This window comes from Cebus imitator, unplaced genomic scaffold, assembly GCF_001604975.1.
Source record: "Cebus imitator isolate Cc_AM_T3 unplaced genomic scaffold, Cebus_imitator-1.0 Scaffold43, whole genome shotgun sequence".
NCBI lineage: Eukaryota > Metazoa > Chordata > Mammalia > Primates > Cebidae > Cebus > Cebus imitator.
In genome coordinates, this window is record NW_016107358.1 from 4,721,471 (window position 1) to 4,736,687 (window position 15,217).

At 43.4% G+C, this 15,217-nt stretch overlaps 2 protein-coding genes and 1 long non-coding RNA gene across 16 annotated transcripts in view; 1 reads left to right on the top strand and 2 right to left on the bottom strand.

Annotated features, from left to right (window-relative positions):
- The window catches only part of LOC108302951 (transmembrane protein 14C), a 110,730-nt gene that overhangs the window by 32,093 nt on the left and 63,420 nt on the right, over window positions 1-15,217 (bottom strand). The window lies entirely within an intron of this gene.
- The window catches only part of MAK (male germ cell associated kinase), a 53,749-nt gene continuing 41,690 nt past the window's right edge, over window positions 3,159-15,217 (top strand). For 9 of the 12 annotated variants that reach the window (XM_037737832.1, XM_037737835.1, XM_017526681.2 and 6 more), the window contains exons 1-3: window positions 3,246-3,400; window positions 8,976-9,301; window positions 14,925-14,979. In XM_037737832.1, coding sequence (XP_037593760.1) covers window positions 9,201-9,301; window positions 14,925-14,979 — 156 coding nt within the window. In that variant the 5' untranslated portion in view covers window positions 3,246-3,400; window positions 8,976-9,200. The other 3 variants (XM_037737833.1, XM_037737834.1, XM_037737839.1) reach the window with 3 other exon arrangements.
- LOC108302958 overlaps window positions 11,255-15,217 on the bottom strand; it is an 11,363-nt gene continuing 7,400 nt past the window's right edge. Inside the window, exon 3 of the long non-coding RNA XR_001824611.2 lies at window positions 11,255-11,728. This is a non-coding gene — a long non-coding RNA (uncharacterized LOC108302958). The remainder of the gene's footprint in view (window positions 11,729-15,217) is intronic.

Here is a 15,217-nt window from a genome sequence, read left to right on the forward strand (position 1 = left end):
ACGGGGTTTCACCATGTTGACCAGGATGGTCTCGATCTCTTGACCTTGTGATCCACCCGCCTCGGCCTCCCAAAGTGCTGGGATTACAGGCTTGAGCCACCGCACCCGGCCAATGAGCTCATATTTTTTTAAAAACCTAGAGGTCTAAGTTGAGGATGCCTTCTTCAGAGATGATTGCATTTGTTTCCTTTGGGATCCAGATGGTGCTCCTACCTGGGACCACTTTGGCCACTTCCGAGCTCCCCTGGCTGATTTTCTAGTCCCTGGTCCAGCTCAGCCCCATTGCCACTAGTCCAAGGCTTTGTCTGCTGGTTGAAATGCTGAAATGGGATTTGCCTTTGGATCACCTTTGCCTTTCAGGTATGTTCACTGCTCTGCTCAGGTATTAGGTACCTTTCAGAAGGGGTTAGGAGTGCTTGGAGAATTTTTATTCTTCCTATCGTGAAATGTGATCAAAAAAATATGTTTTCTGCATGCTCTACTTGTTTTGAAACAGAAAAGCTCTTCATTCAGAATAAATGCCATTTGTCCTCTGTTTTCTCCCTCTTTCCTTCCTTCCTTTCTCTTTATCTTTCTTTTGGGAAACCTACCTTTCCTCATTCTGAAATAGCATTTTTCTGAGGGATCTCCTACTATTTCCCTGACTTTTCTTTTTTCAGTCTGTCTCTCCCTCACCCCTACTCTTCCTTTCTCAACTCTTTAGAAGACAGAGTTTTCCAGAATCCCATCCCTTTTTTCTTCTTACAGTTTATTTCATCTATAGCTATGATTTCATCCACAGTATCCTAACAAATCTGTATTTCTAGCTCTAAAAGAACCCTAAGTTGGCCAGGAGCGGTAGCTCATGCCTGTAATCCCAGCACTTTGGGAGGCTGAGGCGGGCAGATCACTTGAGGTTGGGAGTTCGAGACCCGCCTGACCAACATGGAGAAAACTCGTCTCTACTAAAAATACAAAGTTACTCAGGTGTGGTGGTGCATGCCTGTAATCCCAGCTACTTGGGAGGCTGAGGCAGGAGAATCACTTGAACCTGGGAAGTGGAGGTTGTGGTGAGCCAAGACTGCACCATTGCACTCCAGCCTGGGCAACAAGAGTGAAATTCCATCTGAAAGAACAAACAAACAAACAACAGCAACAACAAACCCTAAGTTACAAATCTATATTTCAAACTTCCTTCTTGGAATCTCCATTAGGATTTTCCTCAATTCAAAACTTTCACCACTGGGCTTGTTATCTCTCATATCCTCCATCCCTAAATCAACTCTTCTTCCATTATTTTCCAACTTGGTCATGGATACCACTATCCGCCACTCATCTAAGTCTGATGGTCCTGCGAATTTTAACTCCTAAACATCCCTTGAATTCTTTCTTTCTCTGTCTTATTTCCATCATCACTGCTAGAGCTGGATCCTTATCATTTCTTCCCAATCAATTGCAATCAACTCCTGATCTTTCTCTTGCCTCCAGACTCGCAGGTCAAATCCACCCTACCCACTGCTGCTCTTGTGATTTTTCTAATGCAAATGTGAACATGTCACTCTCCTGTGGGAAATTCTTCATTGGTCTCCCTCATTGACACGTGTTAAGGCTTAGGGTGCATAACTGGGTATATAAAGCCTTTATGACCTACCTAACTTATGCTTACTTTGCCTGCCTACTTCACTTATTTATTGGAGAGCAATGAATCATTTATTTATTATTATTACTATTTTAAGACAGAGTCTTGCTCAGTCACCTAGGCTGGAGTGCAGTGGCACGATCTCGGCTCACTGCAACCTCTGCCTCCTGGGTTCAAGTGATTCTCCTGCCTCAGCCTCCCAAGTAGCTAGGATTACAGGCATGTGCCAACACTCAGCTGTTTTTTGTATTTTTTGTAGAAAAAGGGTTTCGCCATGTTTGCCAGGCTGGTCTCGAACTCCTGACCTCAGGTGATCCACCTGCCATGGCCTCCCAAAGCGCTGAGATTACAGGCATGAGCCACCACGGCCGGCCTGTTTTTCAAATTTTTATTTCTATAGCTCTTGGGGTACAAGCGTTTTTTTGTTACATAGACGAAATATATGGTGGTGAATTCTGAGATTTTAGCGCACCCATCATCCGAGTAATGTACATTGTACCTAATGCATAGTTTTTTATCCCTAGCCCCTCTCCCATCCTCCCCTTTCTAAGTCTCCGAAGTCCATTATTTCACTCTGTATGCCTTTGCACACTCATAGCTTAGCTTCCGCTTATAGGTGAGAACTTACAGTTTTTGGTTTTCCACTCTTGTATTACTTCGCATAGAATAATGGCCTCCTGCTTTTTCAAGTTGTTGCAAAAGATAATATTTCATTCTTTTTTTGTGGCTGAGTAGTATCCCATGCTGTATATATACCACATTTTCTTTATCCGCTCATTAGTCACTGGGCACTTAGGTTGATTCACACCTTTGCAATTGTGAAGGGTGCTGCCATAAACATACGCGTGAAGGCCTACTTCACTTTAAGCGGTGAGGGCCACAAGCATGTCTGTCTTGTCTATCTTGGCACTATTCTCGGTCCCAAGCCCACAGCCTGACACCTAATAATTACTAACTGGACGCACCACTGCTTTGTCGCTCGTTTCTGTTTCATAGACCCTTTTTGCCAACCAATCTGAACTTTTTGCAGTAACACAAGTGTGCCCTCTTCTCTAAATTCTAGACGAGTTGCAATTTATCCATTTATTTTTTGAAATTACCACTATCTAAACCTGTGACCGATACTAGGCTCTGAATGAATAAATGGAAGTAAACTTAGAAGTGCAGCCCAAGAGACAATAAATACCCGAGGAATTGACCAATATGAGGAACTGTATACAAGAACAGTTTTTCCCCAGGCGTAAGTGCAAGTATGAGGCAAACAGACGTCCTCTTGCCCTGTCTGGTCTGGGAACCATATTTAATTAATCAGGACTTTGCAGAGTGAATCAGAACAAAACGAAAACAAAACAAAGGGCAAACAAGCCAACTTCTGAGAAAGCACTGACTGAAAAGGTCATCAACTCCCCTACACCCCAAGTCTAAACGGGACACTCGCAGCTTAGCGGAGCCCCGCTCCCTGAAGCCCCGCCCCTGGGAAAGCGGGGCCTGCGGGATTGGCGGGGCTTTCCCGCGAGGCCACGCCCTCTCTGGGCGGGCCGTAAACCTGCCTGCTGCCCCCGCCGTTTCCTAGGAGATGAAACACACAAGACGCCGGAGCTTTCACAAGGGAGTGAACGAGGTAAGCGGCCGGCGCGGGCAGGTAATCCCGAGCGGGCTGCGGGGCCGCCACCCTCCGTCCGACCCAGCCCGAGCCCGACCTGTCAGGCTGGCCGGGCATGTCCCCTCGGCGCCCTGTGCGACCAGGGCCAATCTCCGCCGGGAGACGGGTCCCGGACGCGGGTAAGGGAAGAACTGGAAGGAGGAGGGTCCCCCGGAGGGGCGGAGCAGGCGCGAAGGGTCCGCCCGAGGGAAGACTGTCTGTGTCTCCCAGGCCTCCTGACCACTCTCCCCACTCCTGGGCCGCGGGGGCCGGCCAGGTGTGGGAGGATGACGGCGGGGCGTCCCTCAGCCTGAGAGATCCCCGCCCCGAACCTCTCCCCCGGGGTCTCCTACCTCTGCGCCCTCCTCGTCTCCCCTGCTGCGTGGGCTGGCGGTGAAAACTGCTTATAGGACAGAGGCAAGATTGGGTCTCTGGGAGGCAGCGGAACTGTGTTCAGAACTGTTGCAAAATCTAAAACTAGGAAGAAAAACAGGAACTAGGTCCGATTCCAGCCCTCGCTGGTGCATCCCAAAGGATGATGGTGAAAGTGGAATCACGCCCAACTGCGTCCCATCCACGGCGCCGCCGGACTCCCGGGGCCCAGGGACGCCCCCACTCCTTCCAGCACCCGGCCCCCGGAGCCTTTTAAGGGCCCTGGTTTGCAAAGTAGAACCAGAAAGCGTGTGACGAAAACGGCCCCTTTTCTGCAAATAATGCGTTTTAATTTAGAGACAGGTCAAGAGTGCGACGTCGAGAGCAGTGAAACTGGTTTTAAGGTCGGGCGCGATGGCTCACGCCTGTAATCCCAGCACTTTGGGAGGCCGAGGCGGGCGGATCACGAGGTCAGGAGATCGAGACCATCCTGGAAACCCCATCTCTAGTAAAAATGCAAAAAAAATAAAAATTAAAAAAAAAAAAAATAACTGGGCGTCGTGGCGCCCACCTGTAGTCGCAGCTACTGGGGAGGCTGAGGCAGGAGACTTGCTTGAACCCGGGAGGCGAAGATTGCAGTGAGCTGAGATCGAGCCTCTGCACTGCAGCCTGGTCGACAGTGCGAGACTCTATCTCAAAACAAACAAAACTGGTTTTTAGTGGTGAGTGATCGCAATTCTACAAGGAAAGAGCTGTATGAATTGTGCTTAGATAATCGTTTCAAAGAAACAGACATTTGTTCTAATGATAATGGAATTCTCAAAGAGGGAACCAAAAGTTATCGGTCTTAATTTATTGAGCAGAACAACCCATTGAGTGAAATAATGATGGAGACCAAAGTGACTTCCCAGCCTTTCGGTCGGGCGACCACCTCGCCGACCCTCCAATACCGGGAGAGAGAAACTTCCCCCAACCGTGCAACCGACTGCTTCCACAGCAGGCACCGAGCGCGACATTTAATCTCTTCGTCGGGGTGGACTTTGTTGATTTGTGTGTTAGCTTTGAAATAATTTGTGAATATCAGCACAGATAACTGTGCTCTTAATGTTTTAAGATAGAATCTTTGCTTTCCCGTTGTAATAGTTCCTCATTTAACTTCTGTAAACCTTTGACTTGGTTAGTTTGGGATCTTTTTCATGTGTTGCTTTTTAAAGAATTTAGTGACTTTTAAAAGGTTAATTATTGCAAGCGTTAATGCCAGCCTCGGAGTGACGTAATTATAGTATGTTCTAGAAAGCCAAGTTGAAGACATCCAAGCTTTATCTGTTCAGTGATTGGCAGACATGAGTTTTACCCTTCATTTGCCCTCTATTTTAATCTTCTTTAATCCTATCTAAATCTCTTAATAGCTGGCAGAAGCTGTTGAGAATAAAGCCCAGATTTACAACAGTTGTGCACTTAAACAGTAATTATGAACTTAGACTAAAAAGTTGAAAACTAGAATGAGAGATAAATTATAAGGGTATTTGTTTTTGTGTATGTCTATAATTAAGCCTCTAAATAAGTGTCTTTTTCTCTAACCATAGGAAAGTCAATAAATATAGCTTGATTGTGGAAAATTCCAAGTTTCTAACAATTCTATTAAATTAATTGAGGATGACAGTTATATTTACTTGGGTTTTGCTTTGTTGCATGTATATCATATATATATATATATTCATGTACATAAGAAACTGTGTTAATATATCCCTATTTTGTAGAATTAGTTTTCTATAGGTCAACAGAGAAGCATATATGTAACTTATAGAGAAATATTATTGAGTGTGAACTGGAGAACCATGGGAAGTCTGTTTAAGGAACATAGCTTTTTGATTGGTAATCCGTAGTTGCTTATGTGCTGTCAGTTAGTAGGTACCTGGAAATAATGATATTTTAAAAGCTTTACCTTTTTATCTATGTCTCTACATGAGACCATTGTCCCTGTATGTTCAGGGGACAGAAGGAACAGTTGTAATAGATCAGCTTCTCACCCTGGGGAGCTGTTGATTTTGTAATTAATATAGTTCAAAAGAAGCCTTTCCAAAATTTTTTCTTAGGGAGCACAGTATGTAAACTTCTTTTACTTAAAGGTTAGGTAGGACTTAAATGAGACAGATCCTCACAGAGCCACTAATCTGACCTTTTAAAAATGTGTGTCATGGCCATAATCCTCACCACTCCACCCCTTAAACAGAAAGGAGCTGGGGAATGGTCGGGTTCCTTGCTTATTCTTCCCTCGATATAAGTATACCCAATCCTATAGCCATCATCAGTTGAAAGACAATTGGTGCTGCTGGTGTTTATTCAGAAGTTGATTGGTTAGGCCTGGAATGAAGTTGCCACAATAGACACTCTCAAAGTGGCTGGGTGTGCAGGCCAGGGCCGAAAGTCTTCAATGACTGGATGTTCTGTTGTGCTGATCGCGCTGGTGCAGCTTCCGGTCGCCCTCCAACCCCAGGGCCACGGTGATGGGGGTGGCTGATGGCCTTAATAGTGGGAGAGAGAGGAGTAATTAATCCTATTTTTTTCAGGTTGTTGAGCCAATGAAGGTAAATTTTTTGGCACTCTGTTTCCACTTCCTGAATAACATTCGCTGCTATCATTGCCACGTTACTAGAGGTGCTGCATTAGGAATCTTAAGGTAGAGGTTAGGGTACGTGGCTTGAGTTGTGTTTAGACTGCATGATTTTGGATCAAAGAGGATGTTTCCTTTAGCCTCATTAGGGATAGTAAGAACCAGCACCAGTTCATAAGAAGGAGACAAGGACAGGCCCGGTGGCTCACGCCTGTAATCCCAGTGTGATTGGGAGGCTGAGGCAGGAGGATCACTTGGGGTCAGGAGTTCAAGATCAGCCTGGCCTACATGGTGAAACCCTGTCTCTACTAAAAATACAAAAGTTAGCCGGATGTGGTGGCGCATGCCTGTAGTCCCAGAAAGCCTGTCCTGGGAAATCTTAGGTACTTTGACAACTACCACATGTCCTTGTTGGTCTTAAATTTCTGCATATAATAGAGAAGCAATTTCTATGATTTAAATGAAAGTGCTACAGTGAGAGAAAAATAACTCTTTGATTGAAGTACTACATTGTAAAGGCACTTTAAAACAAACTACAGACATGCTTCGGAGATACTGTGGTTTTAGCTCCAGACTACGGCAATAAATTGAATATTACAATAAAGCAAGTCACGCATGTTTTTTGGTTTCAAAATACATATACAAATTATGTTTACTTTATTCTGTAGTATGTTTAGTGTGCAGTAGCATTTTCTCTAGAACAATAATGTACATACCTTAATTTAAAAATATCTTATTGCTGCCAGGTGCAGTGGCTCACGCCTGTAATCCCAGAACTTTGGGAAGTGGAGGCGGGGGGGATCACTTGAGGTCAGGAGTTCGAGACCAGCCTAGCCAACATGGTGAAACCCAGTGTCTACTAAAAATACAAAAAAATAGCTAGGCATGATGGCTCACACCTGTAGTCCCAGCTACTTCAATGCAGGAAAATTGCTTGAACTTGGCAGGCAGCAGTTGTAGTGAGCTGACATGGCGCCACTGCACTCTAGCCTGGGTGACAGAGCAAGACTCTGTCTCAAAAATAAATAAATAAAATGTTATTGCTAAAAAATGCTGATGATCTGGGCCATCAGTGAGTCACAATCGCTTTGCTGGTGGAGGGTTTTACTTCTGTGTTGATGGCTGCTGGCCCATCAGGGTGGTGGCTGCTGAAGGCTGGGATGGCTGAGACCATTTCTCAGAATAAGACAACAATGACATTTGCTCCATTGCTTGACTCTTCCTTTCGTAAAAGATTTCTCTATAATATGTGAGACTGCTTGATAGCATTTTTACCTACAACAGCACTTCTTTCAAAATTGGATTCAGTCTCCTCAAATCCTGCCACTGCTGTCAACTCAGTTTATGTAATATTCTAAATCCTTCGTTGTGGGCACTGGCTCACACCTGTAATCCCAGCACTTTGGGAGGCTGAGGTGGGTGGATCACTTGAGGCCAGGAGTTCAAGACCAGCTTGGCCAACGTGGCAAAACCCCATCTCTACTAAAAATATAAAAATTAGCCAGGTGTGGTGGTGCACACCTGTAATCCCAGCTACTGGGGGGTAAGGGAATGATGGTGACAGGGGCAGGGGCTGAGGGACAAGAATCACTTGAACCTGGGACACAGAGGTTGCAGTGAGCCAAGATTGAGTCACTACACTCCATCTTGGGTGACAGAGTGAGACTCTGTCTCAAAAAAATAACTTTGTTGTTTTTTCAGCAATGTTAATAGCATCTCTACCAGGAGTTGATTTCATTTCAATAAAACATTTTCTTTGTTCATCTATGAACAATTTCTCATTCATTCAAGTTTGATTATGAGATTACAGCATTTCAGTCACATCTTCAGGCTCTATTTCTCTTTTTTATTTTAAAAATTAAAAAAAAAAAATTTCTTTAGAGACAGAGTCTTACTCTGTCACCCAGGATGGAGTTTAGTGGTATGATCATAGCTCACTGTAACTTTGAATTCCTGGGGTCAAGCAATCCTTGTGCCTCACCCTCCCAAGTAGCTGGGACTACAAGCATGCCATCAAGCCCAGCTAATTTTTTAGTTTTTTAAAGAAGGGTGTGATACGGTTCCCAGGCTGGTCTCGAACTCCTGGTCTCAACAATCCTCCTGCCTTGGCCTCCCAAGTCACTGAGATTACAGAAGTCAGCCACCACGCCCGGCTATGTTTCTTATTTCTTTGTGTGAATCTAGTGTGACACTAAATCCTTAAATTTTTCTTAGTTTTATGTAAAATAAAATAGCATGTTTTATTTAAATAGAATATGAAATTTTAAAATAATGCTATTTCTTTCATATGAATTAAAAGTTTGCTTTATATTTACCTTACCCAATTGGAGTACTTATATTTCACAGAAAATTAACAAGCAGTACAGTTTTCAACTTAATATGCCAAATTAAATATGATACAAAAACTGATTCAAAGAAGGGATATAATATAGATGTCGATTTTCTGAAGTCTGATTTGTAATAATATAGATTATATCGAGTAAAAAAGGAATAACACAAGCCATTATGCCATTATTGAACATAAATAGCACAGTACCATGTAAATGAGGCATTTACCAAGTGAGTATTAATCAGTGAACTTCATTTCACATAGCACAAATGACTTACTGACAAATATCTAACACACTAGTATTTATATTATTTATAATTTTCCCCTGTGCCCTAAGTTGTCAGTACAATTTTGGGAGAGACTTGTTAATGAAAATTCACATCCCTGTTTTCTTTTTTAGGGTGTTCATAAGAATGGAAGCGCTGTTTCCTTGCCAGATTCCTTCATGCTATAGCTTGTGAACCTACATAATCTTGAGGAAGAGCCTATATTTAATGATGACACACATGTCACCAGCATAGCAACAACAGTGTGAGGAAAAAAACAAAAATTAAGAAGGATTCAGATTTATATTCAACGAGGCAACCATTTCAATCAACAACTTCTGCTGCGTTATTTTTCCAAGATGAACCGATACACAACTATGAGACAGTTGGGGGACGGCACGTATGGGAGTGTGCTTATGGGCAAGAGTAACGAGTCTGGGGAGCTGGTAGCCATCAAAAGGTACTGAGTGACATTGCCAAGTTCATCTTTGAAAACTCTGCTGTTTATTTTCCTGTCCTTGCCAAAGAATATATACAGGCACTGGCCGGGCGCGGTGGTGGCTCACGCCTGTTATCTCAGCACTTTGGGTGGCTGAGGTGGGCAGATCACTTGAGGTCAGGAGTTTGAGACCAGCCTGGCCAACAGGGTGAAACTCCATGTCTACTAAAAATACAAAAATTAGCTGGACATGGGGGTGCATGCCTGTAATCCCAGAAGGCTGAGGCATGAGAATCTCTTGAACCTGGGAGGTGGAGGTTGCAGTGAGCCAAGATCACACCATTGCACTCCAGTCTGGGCGACAAGAGTGAAACTCCATCTCAAAAAAAAATGAAGAATATATACAAGCATAGGCTGGGTGCGGTGGCTTACACTTGTAATCCCAGCACTTTAGATTGAGGTCAGGAGTTAAAGACCAGCCTGGCCAACATGGTGAAACCCTGTCTCTACTAAAAATACAAAAATTAGCCAGCCATGGTGGCACACACCTATAATCTCAGCTATTTGAGAGGCTGAGGCACAAGAATCTCTTGAACACAGGAAGCTGTGAAGCCACGAAAGAGTTTGCATATCTTTTTTTTTTTTTTTTTTTTTTGAGACAGAGTTTCATTCTTGTCACCCAGGCTGGAGTGCAGTGGTGTGATCTCAGCTCACTGCAACCTCCGCCTCCCAGGTTCAAGTGATTCTCCTGCCTCAGCCTCCTAAATAGTTGGGATTACAAGCATGTGATACCACACCTGGCTAATTTTTGTATTTTTATTAGAGACGGGGTTTCACCATGTTGGTCAGGTTGGTCTCAAACTCCTGACCTCATGATCTGCCCACCTCGGCCTCCCAAAGTGCTGGGATTACAGCCGGGAGCCACCGCGCCCTGCCGAGTTTGTGTATCTTGAGGACTAGAAGGTCTTGAAGGATTTTAAGCAGCATTGTTGATGTGATCAAATTTTTGGAACTGGCTCATTAGCAGAAGAGTGGGGACTGGATAGAAGAGGTCAAGAGTAGCCGGGCGCGGTGGCTCACGCCTGTAATCCCAGCACTTTGGGAGGCCGAGGCGGGTGGATCACGGGGTCAAGAGATCGAGACCATCCTGGTCAACATGGTGAAACCCCGTCTCTACTAAAACTACAAAAAATTAGCTGGGCATGGTGGCACGTGCCTGTAATCCCAGCTACTCAGGAGGCTGAGGCAGGAGAATTGCCTGAACCCAGGAGGCAGAGGTTGCGGTGAGCCGAGATCGCGCCATTGCACTCCAGCCTGGGTAACAAGAGCGAAACTCCGTCTCAAAAAAAAAAGAAGAGGTCAAGAGTGGACACAGGGTGGCCAGGTAGAAGGTCAGCGCAGTCATCTTGGTTAGAAGTGGTGCCTGACAATAAAGTAGCTCTGGGGATGGATATAACTGGATACAGTCGAGGGACACTTAGGGAGCAGGCTCTATAGGAACTGGTGACTGGGCATGAGGATGGAGGGAGGAGTAAAAAATGGGGAAGAGTCCAGGCTAACTCCTGGGATTCTGGCTTAAATGTATAGAGATGGTGCTATGTACCATGTCAAGGAGGGGACAATCACAGGCCTAGGGGTAAAGTTGAATTCTGTCTGGGGCATAATGACTTCAAGATGACTTTTAGTCAATGGAATATTTGCATTTAAATCTCAAGGCTGAGTGCAGTGGCTCACGCCTGCAATCCCAGCACTTTGGGAGGCCGAGGTGGACGGATCAGCTGAGGTCAGAAATTTGAGACCAACCTGACCAACATGGAGAAATCCTGTCTCTACTGAAAAATACAAAATTAGCCGGGTGTGGTGGTGCACACCTGTAATCCCAGCTACTCGGTAGGCTGAGACAGGAGAATTGCTTGAGCCCGAGAGGCGGAGGTTGTGTAAGTCGAGATCGCGCCATTGCACTCCAGACTGGGCAACAAGAGCAAGACTCCATCTCAAAAAAAAAAAAAAAAAAAAAATCTCATAACAGAGGTGCAAGCTAATGATTTGGAATGATTAGTCTACTAGTCTACATATGCTGATTGAAACTCTTTAGAGGGAGAAGAAACGAGGTCTTCATTTAGAGCGCTGAGAAACCATGGCATATAAAGTAAGCGTCCTGGAATAGCATCTTACAGAAAAGACTGAGGAGCCACCAGAGAAATAGTGGAGAAACCAGGAGAATGTAGAAAGTATCTGAAACCAAGGGAAAGATCGAAAGAAGCAGAAGTAGGTATCAAGAAGTCTGGAGGGTGATGATTCCAGAGCTCTTTCAATGGCTCATCGCTGTACCCAAGAAATTCAGATGTTTTGTATGATTTTCATGCTGAGCAGTTAACATTGTTTTTGTCCTTAAATGTGTCACCTAATGACCACCTTATGGCTACTGCACCTCCAGGCATTACATCCCTGTTCAAGGAGGGGAGAAAGGAGAATAATACCAGCTAACTCTTCTCCATCTTTTATCAGGAAGTAGTAATTCTTTCCCGGGAGTCCCCAAGGACATCCCCTTTCGTCTTACCAGCTAGCACTGGGTCACGTGGTCTCTCTTCCAAAGGAAACTGAGAGAATGTTTACTCTTCCAACCTCTATATTAGGAGGCAGAAGGAAAGGGCTGGAAATGGCCTTACAATATTTCAACAATATCATCTGCTGTGGTGTACCTTGGGTTTGGGGAATATGACATAACTGGCGGCTGTGGTGAGCATCGTTCCAGTGGAATAGTAGAAGTAAGTCAGACCACGGTGGGACAAGGAGTAGCGGGAAGTGGGCAGTGGAGGCATGGAGCTTTGGAGAGTTTGAAAGATGAGTTACTGAGTTGCTAAGAAAGCCACAAAAGGGTTGCCCAGTGTCAGGAAGAGTCCGCCTGAAATTACACGGGATGGATGTGAAAGTGGAGCCACTGGGAGCATTTTCATGACTCTTCTTTCCACCTCCACCCATCTGTATGGAGACTGGAGGATGACAAGGCAGGAGCGGTGGAACGGTGGGAGAAGGGGATGTTCAGAGCGTCTGTGTGATCTGGAGAGTGTAGTGGGTGAAAGGCTGATGGTGGGGCCAAGCTGGGTGAGGAGGCAAGCCACGCCACTTGGGTGATTGTAGGAAGAGCCACAAGTTGAACAAGAAAGGTTGTATGAAGAAGTTTTGAGGGTAATGATGGTGAAAAGGATAAGAGGTTATGCTCAGAGTCTGAAGTGGTAAAGGTTGAGGTCTTGGACAGTAGAAGTCCTCATCACAGGGAGTTTATGAGTGATCGTGGTAGGACAGAGGTGAACATCTCTTAGGAGTGAAGGAATTGTGAAACCAGGCTACTGTCAGATTATCAGTTTAACCTACACTGAGTATTCACTATAGCCGTTATTCCTCATGTCTGAACAAGCAGGCTTTGCCATCTCCTTCAAGCCTAATGGAGAAGGATAAACTTTACATGGAAATTACAAATATCAGAGTCCTCATTCTCCATTCTCATTGTTTTGTTTGTTTGTTACCAAAACCATTCACATCCCATAATATCCAATCAATCTTTTGCTTGGTGATATAAAATTTTAGGCATTTCCAATTTAGGCCATAAATATTCTAGGTGCAACTTGTTAGGTAACACTTTAAGATCCATTGATACTTTTCCCCTAAAATGAAAAATAAATTCCGGGCTGGGTATGGTGGCTGATGCCTGTAATCTGAGCACTTTGGAAGGCCAGTGCAGGCAGATCACCTGAGGTCAGGAGTTCGAGACCAGCCTGGCCAACATGGCGAAACCCCGTCTCTACTAAAAATACAAAAGTTAGCCAGGTGTGGTGGCAGGCGCCTGTAATCCCAGCTATTTGGGAGGCTGAGGCAAGAGAATCACTTGAACTGGGGAAGCAAAGGTTACAGAGCTGAGATCATGCCATTGCACTCCAGCCTGGGTGACAAGAGCGAGACTCCATCTCAAAAATAAAATAAAATTCTGAAATTATATTTCAAACATCATAGCAGGCTAGGTGTGGCTGTAATCCCAGGATCACCTGAGCCCAAGAGGTCAAGACTACAGTGAGCCATGATCGCACCATTGCACTCCAGTCTGAGTGACAGAATGAGACCATGTCTCAAAACAAAAAAAAAAGAAAAAATCATAGCAGATTATATGTGCAATTTCACATGTATATGATCATTTTATTAATCAACTTTTTTATAGCTATACTTGAATTGACTTCTGTTTTATTTTAAATTCATCATTGTGCTAGATTTACATTTTACATTTTAGCAAGACATTTTACAAATCTATAGCACTGAAAAGTATCTTTTAATAAGCTAGTGATCCCCATTTCATCACACTTCTTCATACATTTCTAGTACCTGAATAACTGCAAATGAAATTCTGATTCACTAAGGATATTTTGGAAATAATAGCAGTGATGCCCTTTACATTATCTTACAGTCAGTCATAGATATTGGTAAAAATGAAAACATCTGGTAGTTAGTGAGTACTGAACTCAGCAGTTTGCAAGAAGCTTTTTAATGCAGCAGTTTCTACTGTATGTCTAGCTAACGAATTTGAGGCATAGACAAATCATTAGGTAACTTGTCCAAAGTCATGCCGTGAGTGACGGGGCAAGGATTTGAATCCAGGCAGTGCGGTTCCACAGCCTCTGTTCCTGGCTGTGATGTTGTGCTGCCAATTTTTCCTCGTTGCCTCATTTGTGTGTTATACCCCCTGGAGCTTCTGGATCATAAGGCTTATTCTAATTCATAAAGACAACTCTAAGCTTCCCAAGGATCTTCTGGAACATCTCAGTAGGAGATTATAATACTAAATGAAAGCAGTATGGCATATTTGGTTCTTTTTCACAGTCCAGCCTTATAATTTCCATACCTGAAGAAACATTTTTTAGCATATGAATCCTGCTTTTTATCCTGTTTTGTATGGTGACTAAAAATCTGTTCCTATAAAAACACATGTTCATATAAAAACACACCAAGTAACTATGGTGTATATAGTGGAAGTATTTTTTACCCTAAATACACTTTTGGTACATTTACCTCTAATAGAAACCAATACTGGGATAAAAGAGGGGAAGTAAATAAAGAACAAAATTCAAGAAAGCCATTTCTAACGTTTATAGTTACTTCTGATTTTTTGCCGACTTAAATCATTTAAGTAGGGAGATTTTTAACTTATGGGCCTCTCGTGTAAAGCTGATGTCATGATATGCAAGTTATCAGATCAAATTATTTGACTAAATTTGCTCAAAATTTGTGATTTCTTTCCCTAACCCCCTCTGAGGTATAGTGTTTCATGTTTACCTCTTAAGTTCTAAAATGAGAGGAACTTGGAAGGGACCCTTTAAGAAAGGCACAGTTAAACTTATTAGAGAAGTGTTAAGAACTCACCCAGAAAGGAAGATGAATGGTAATTTTGTCATTTTTGTGTTAAAGCTGAATTGTGGATGTGATGTAGTCCTACCAACTAGCCTTGAGATAAACAGGAGGAAGTGATTTCCTTGTAAGGATGAGGAAAGAGATAGCTCGCCCAAAGTGAACCAATACTAGTAAGAAAGCCAACAGTGTAATCTGTGTCTTTGAATCCTCAATCCCTGAACACTAAACTTTCCTTTATTTATTTTAGGATGAAGAGAAAGTTCTATTCTTGGGATGAATGTATGAACTTGAGAGAAGTTAAGGTAAAATCCTAAAGATGAAAAGAACCTGAGAAGGGGCTTTAACTCTATCTGAGGCCTGAGGACAGTAGTTAAGATTGTTTTATTCTCTATGGGAAGCATTCTGAGGATAATTATATTTGTTTTTCATTTATATTCTAAGTGAATTTCTCATTTCTTCTGGTTCTGATGTCAGTATAGAATAGCATATGATTATATTCTCACATTTTAAAGTTCACTGTCACTTTTTTTTTTTTTTTTT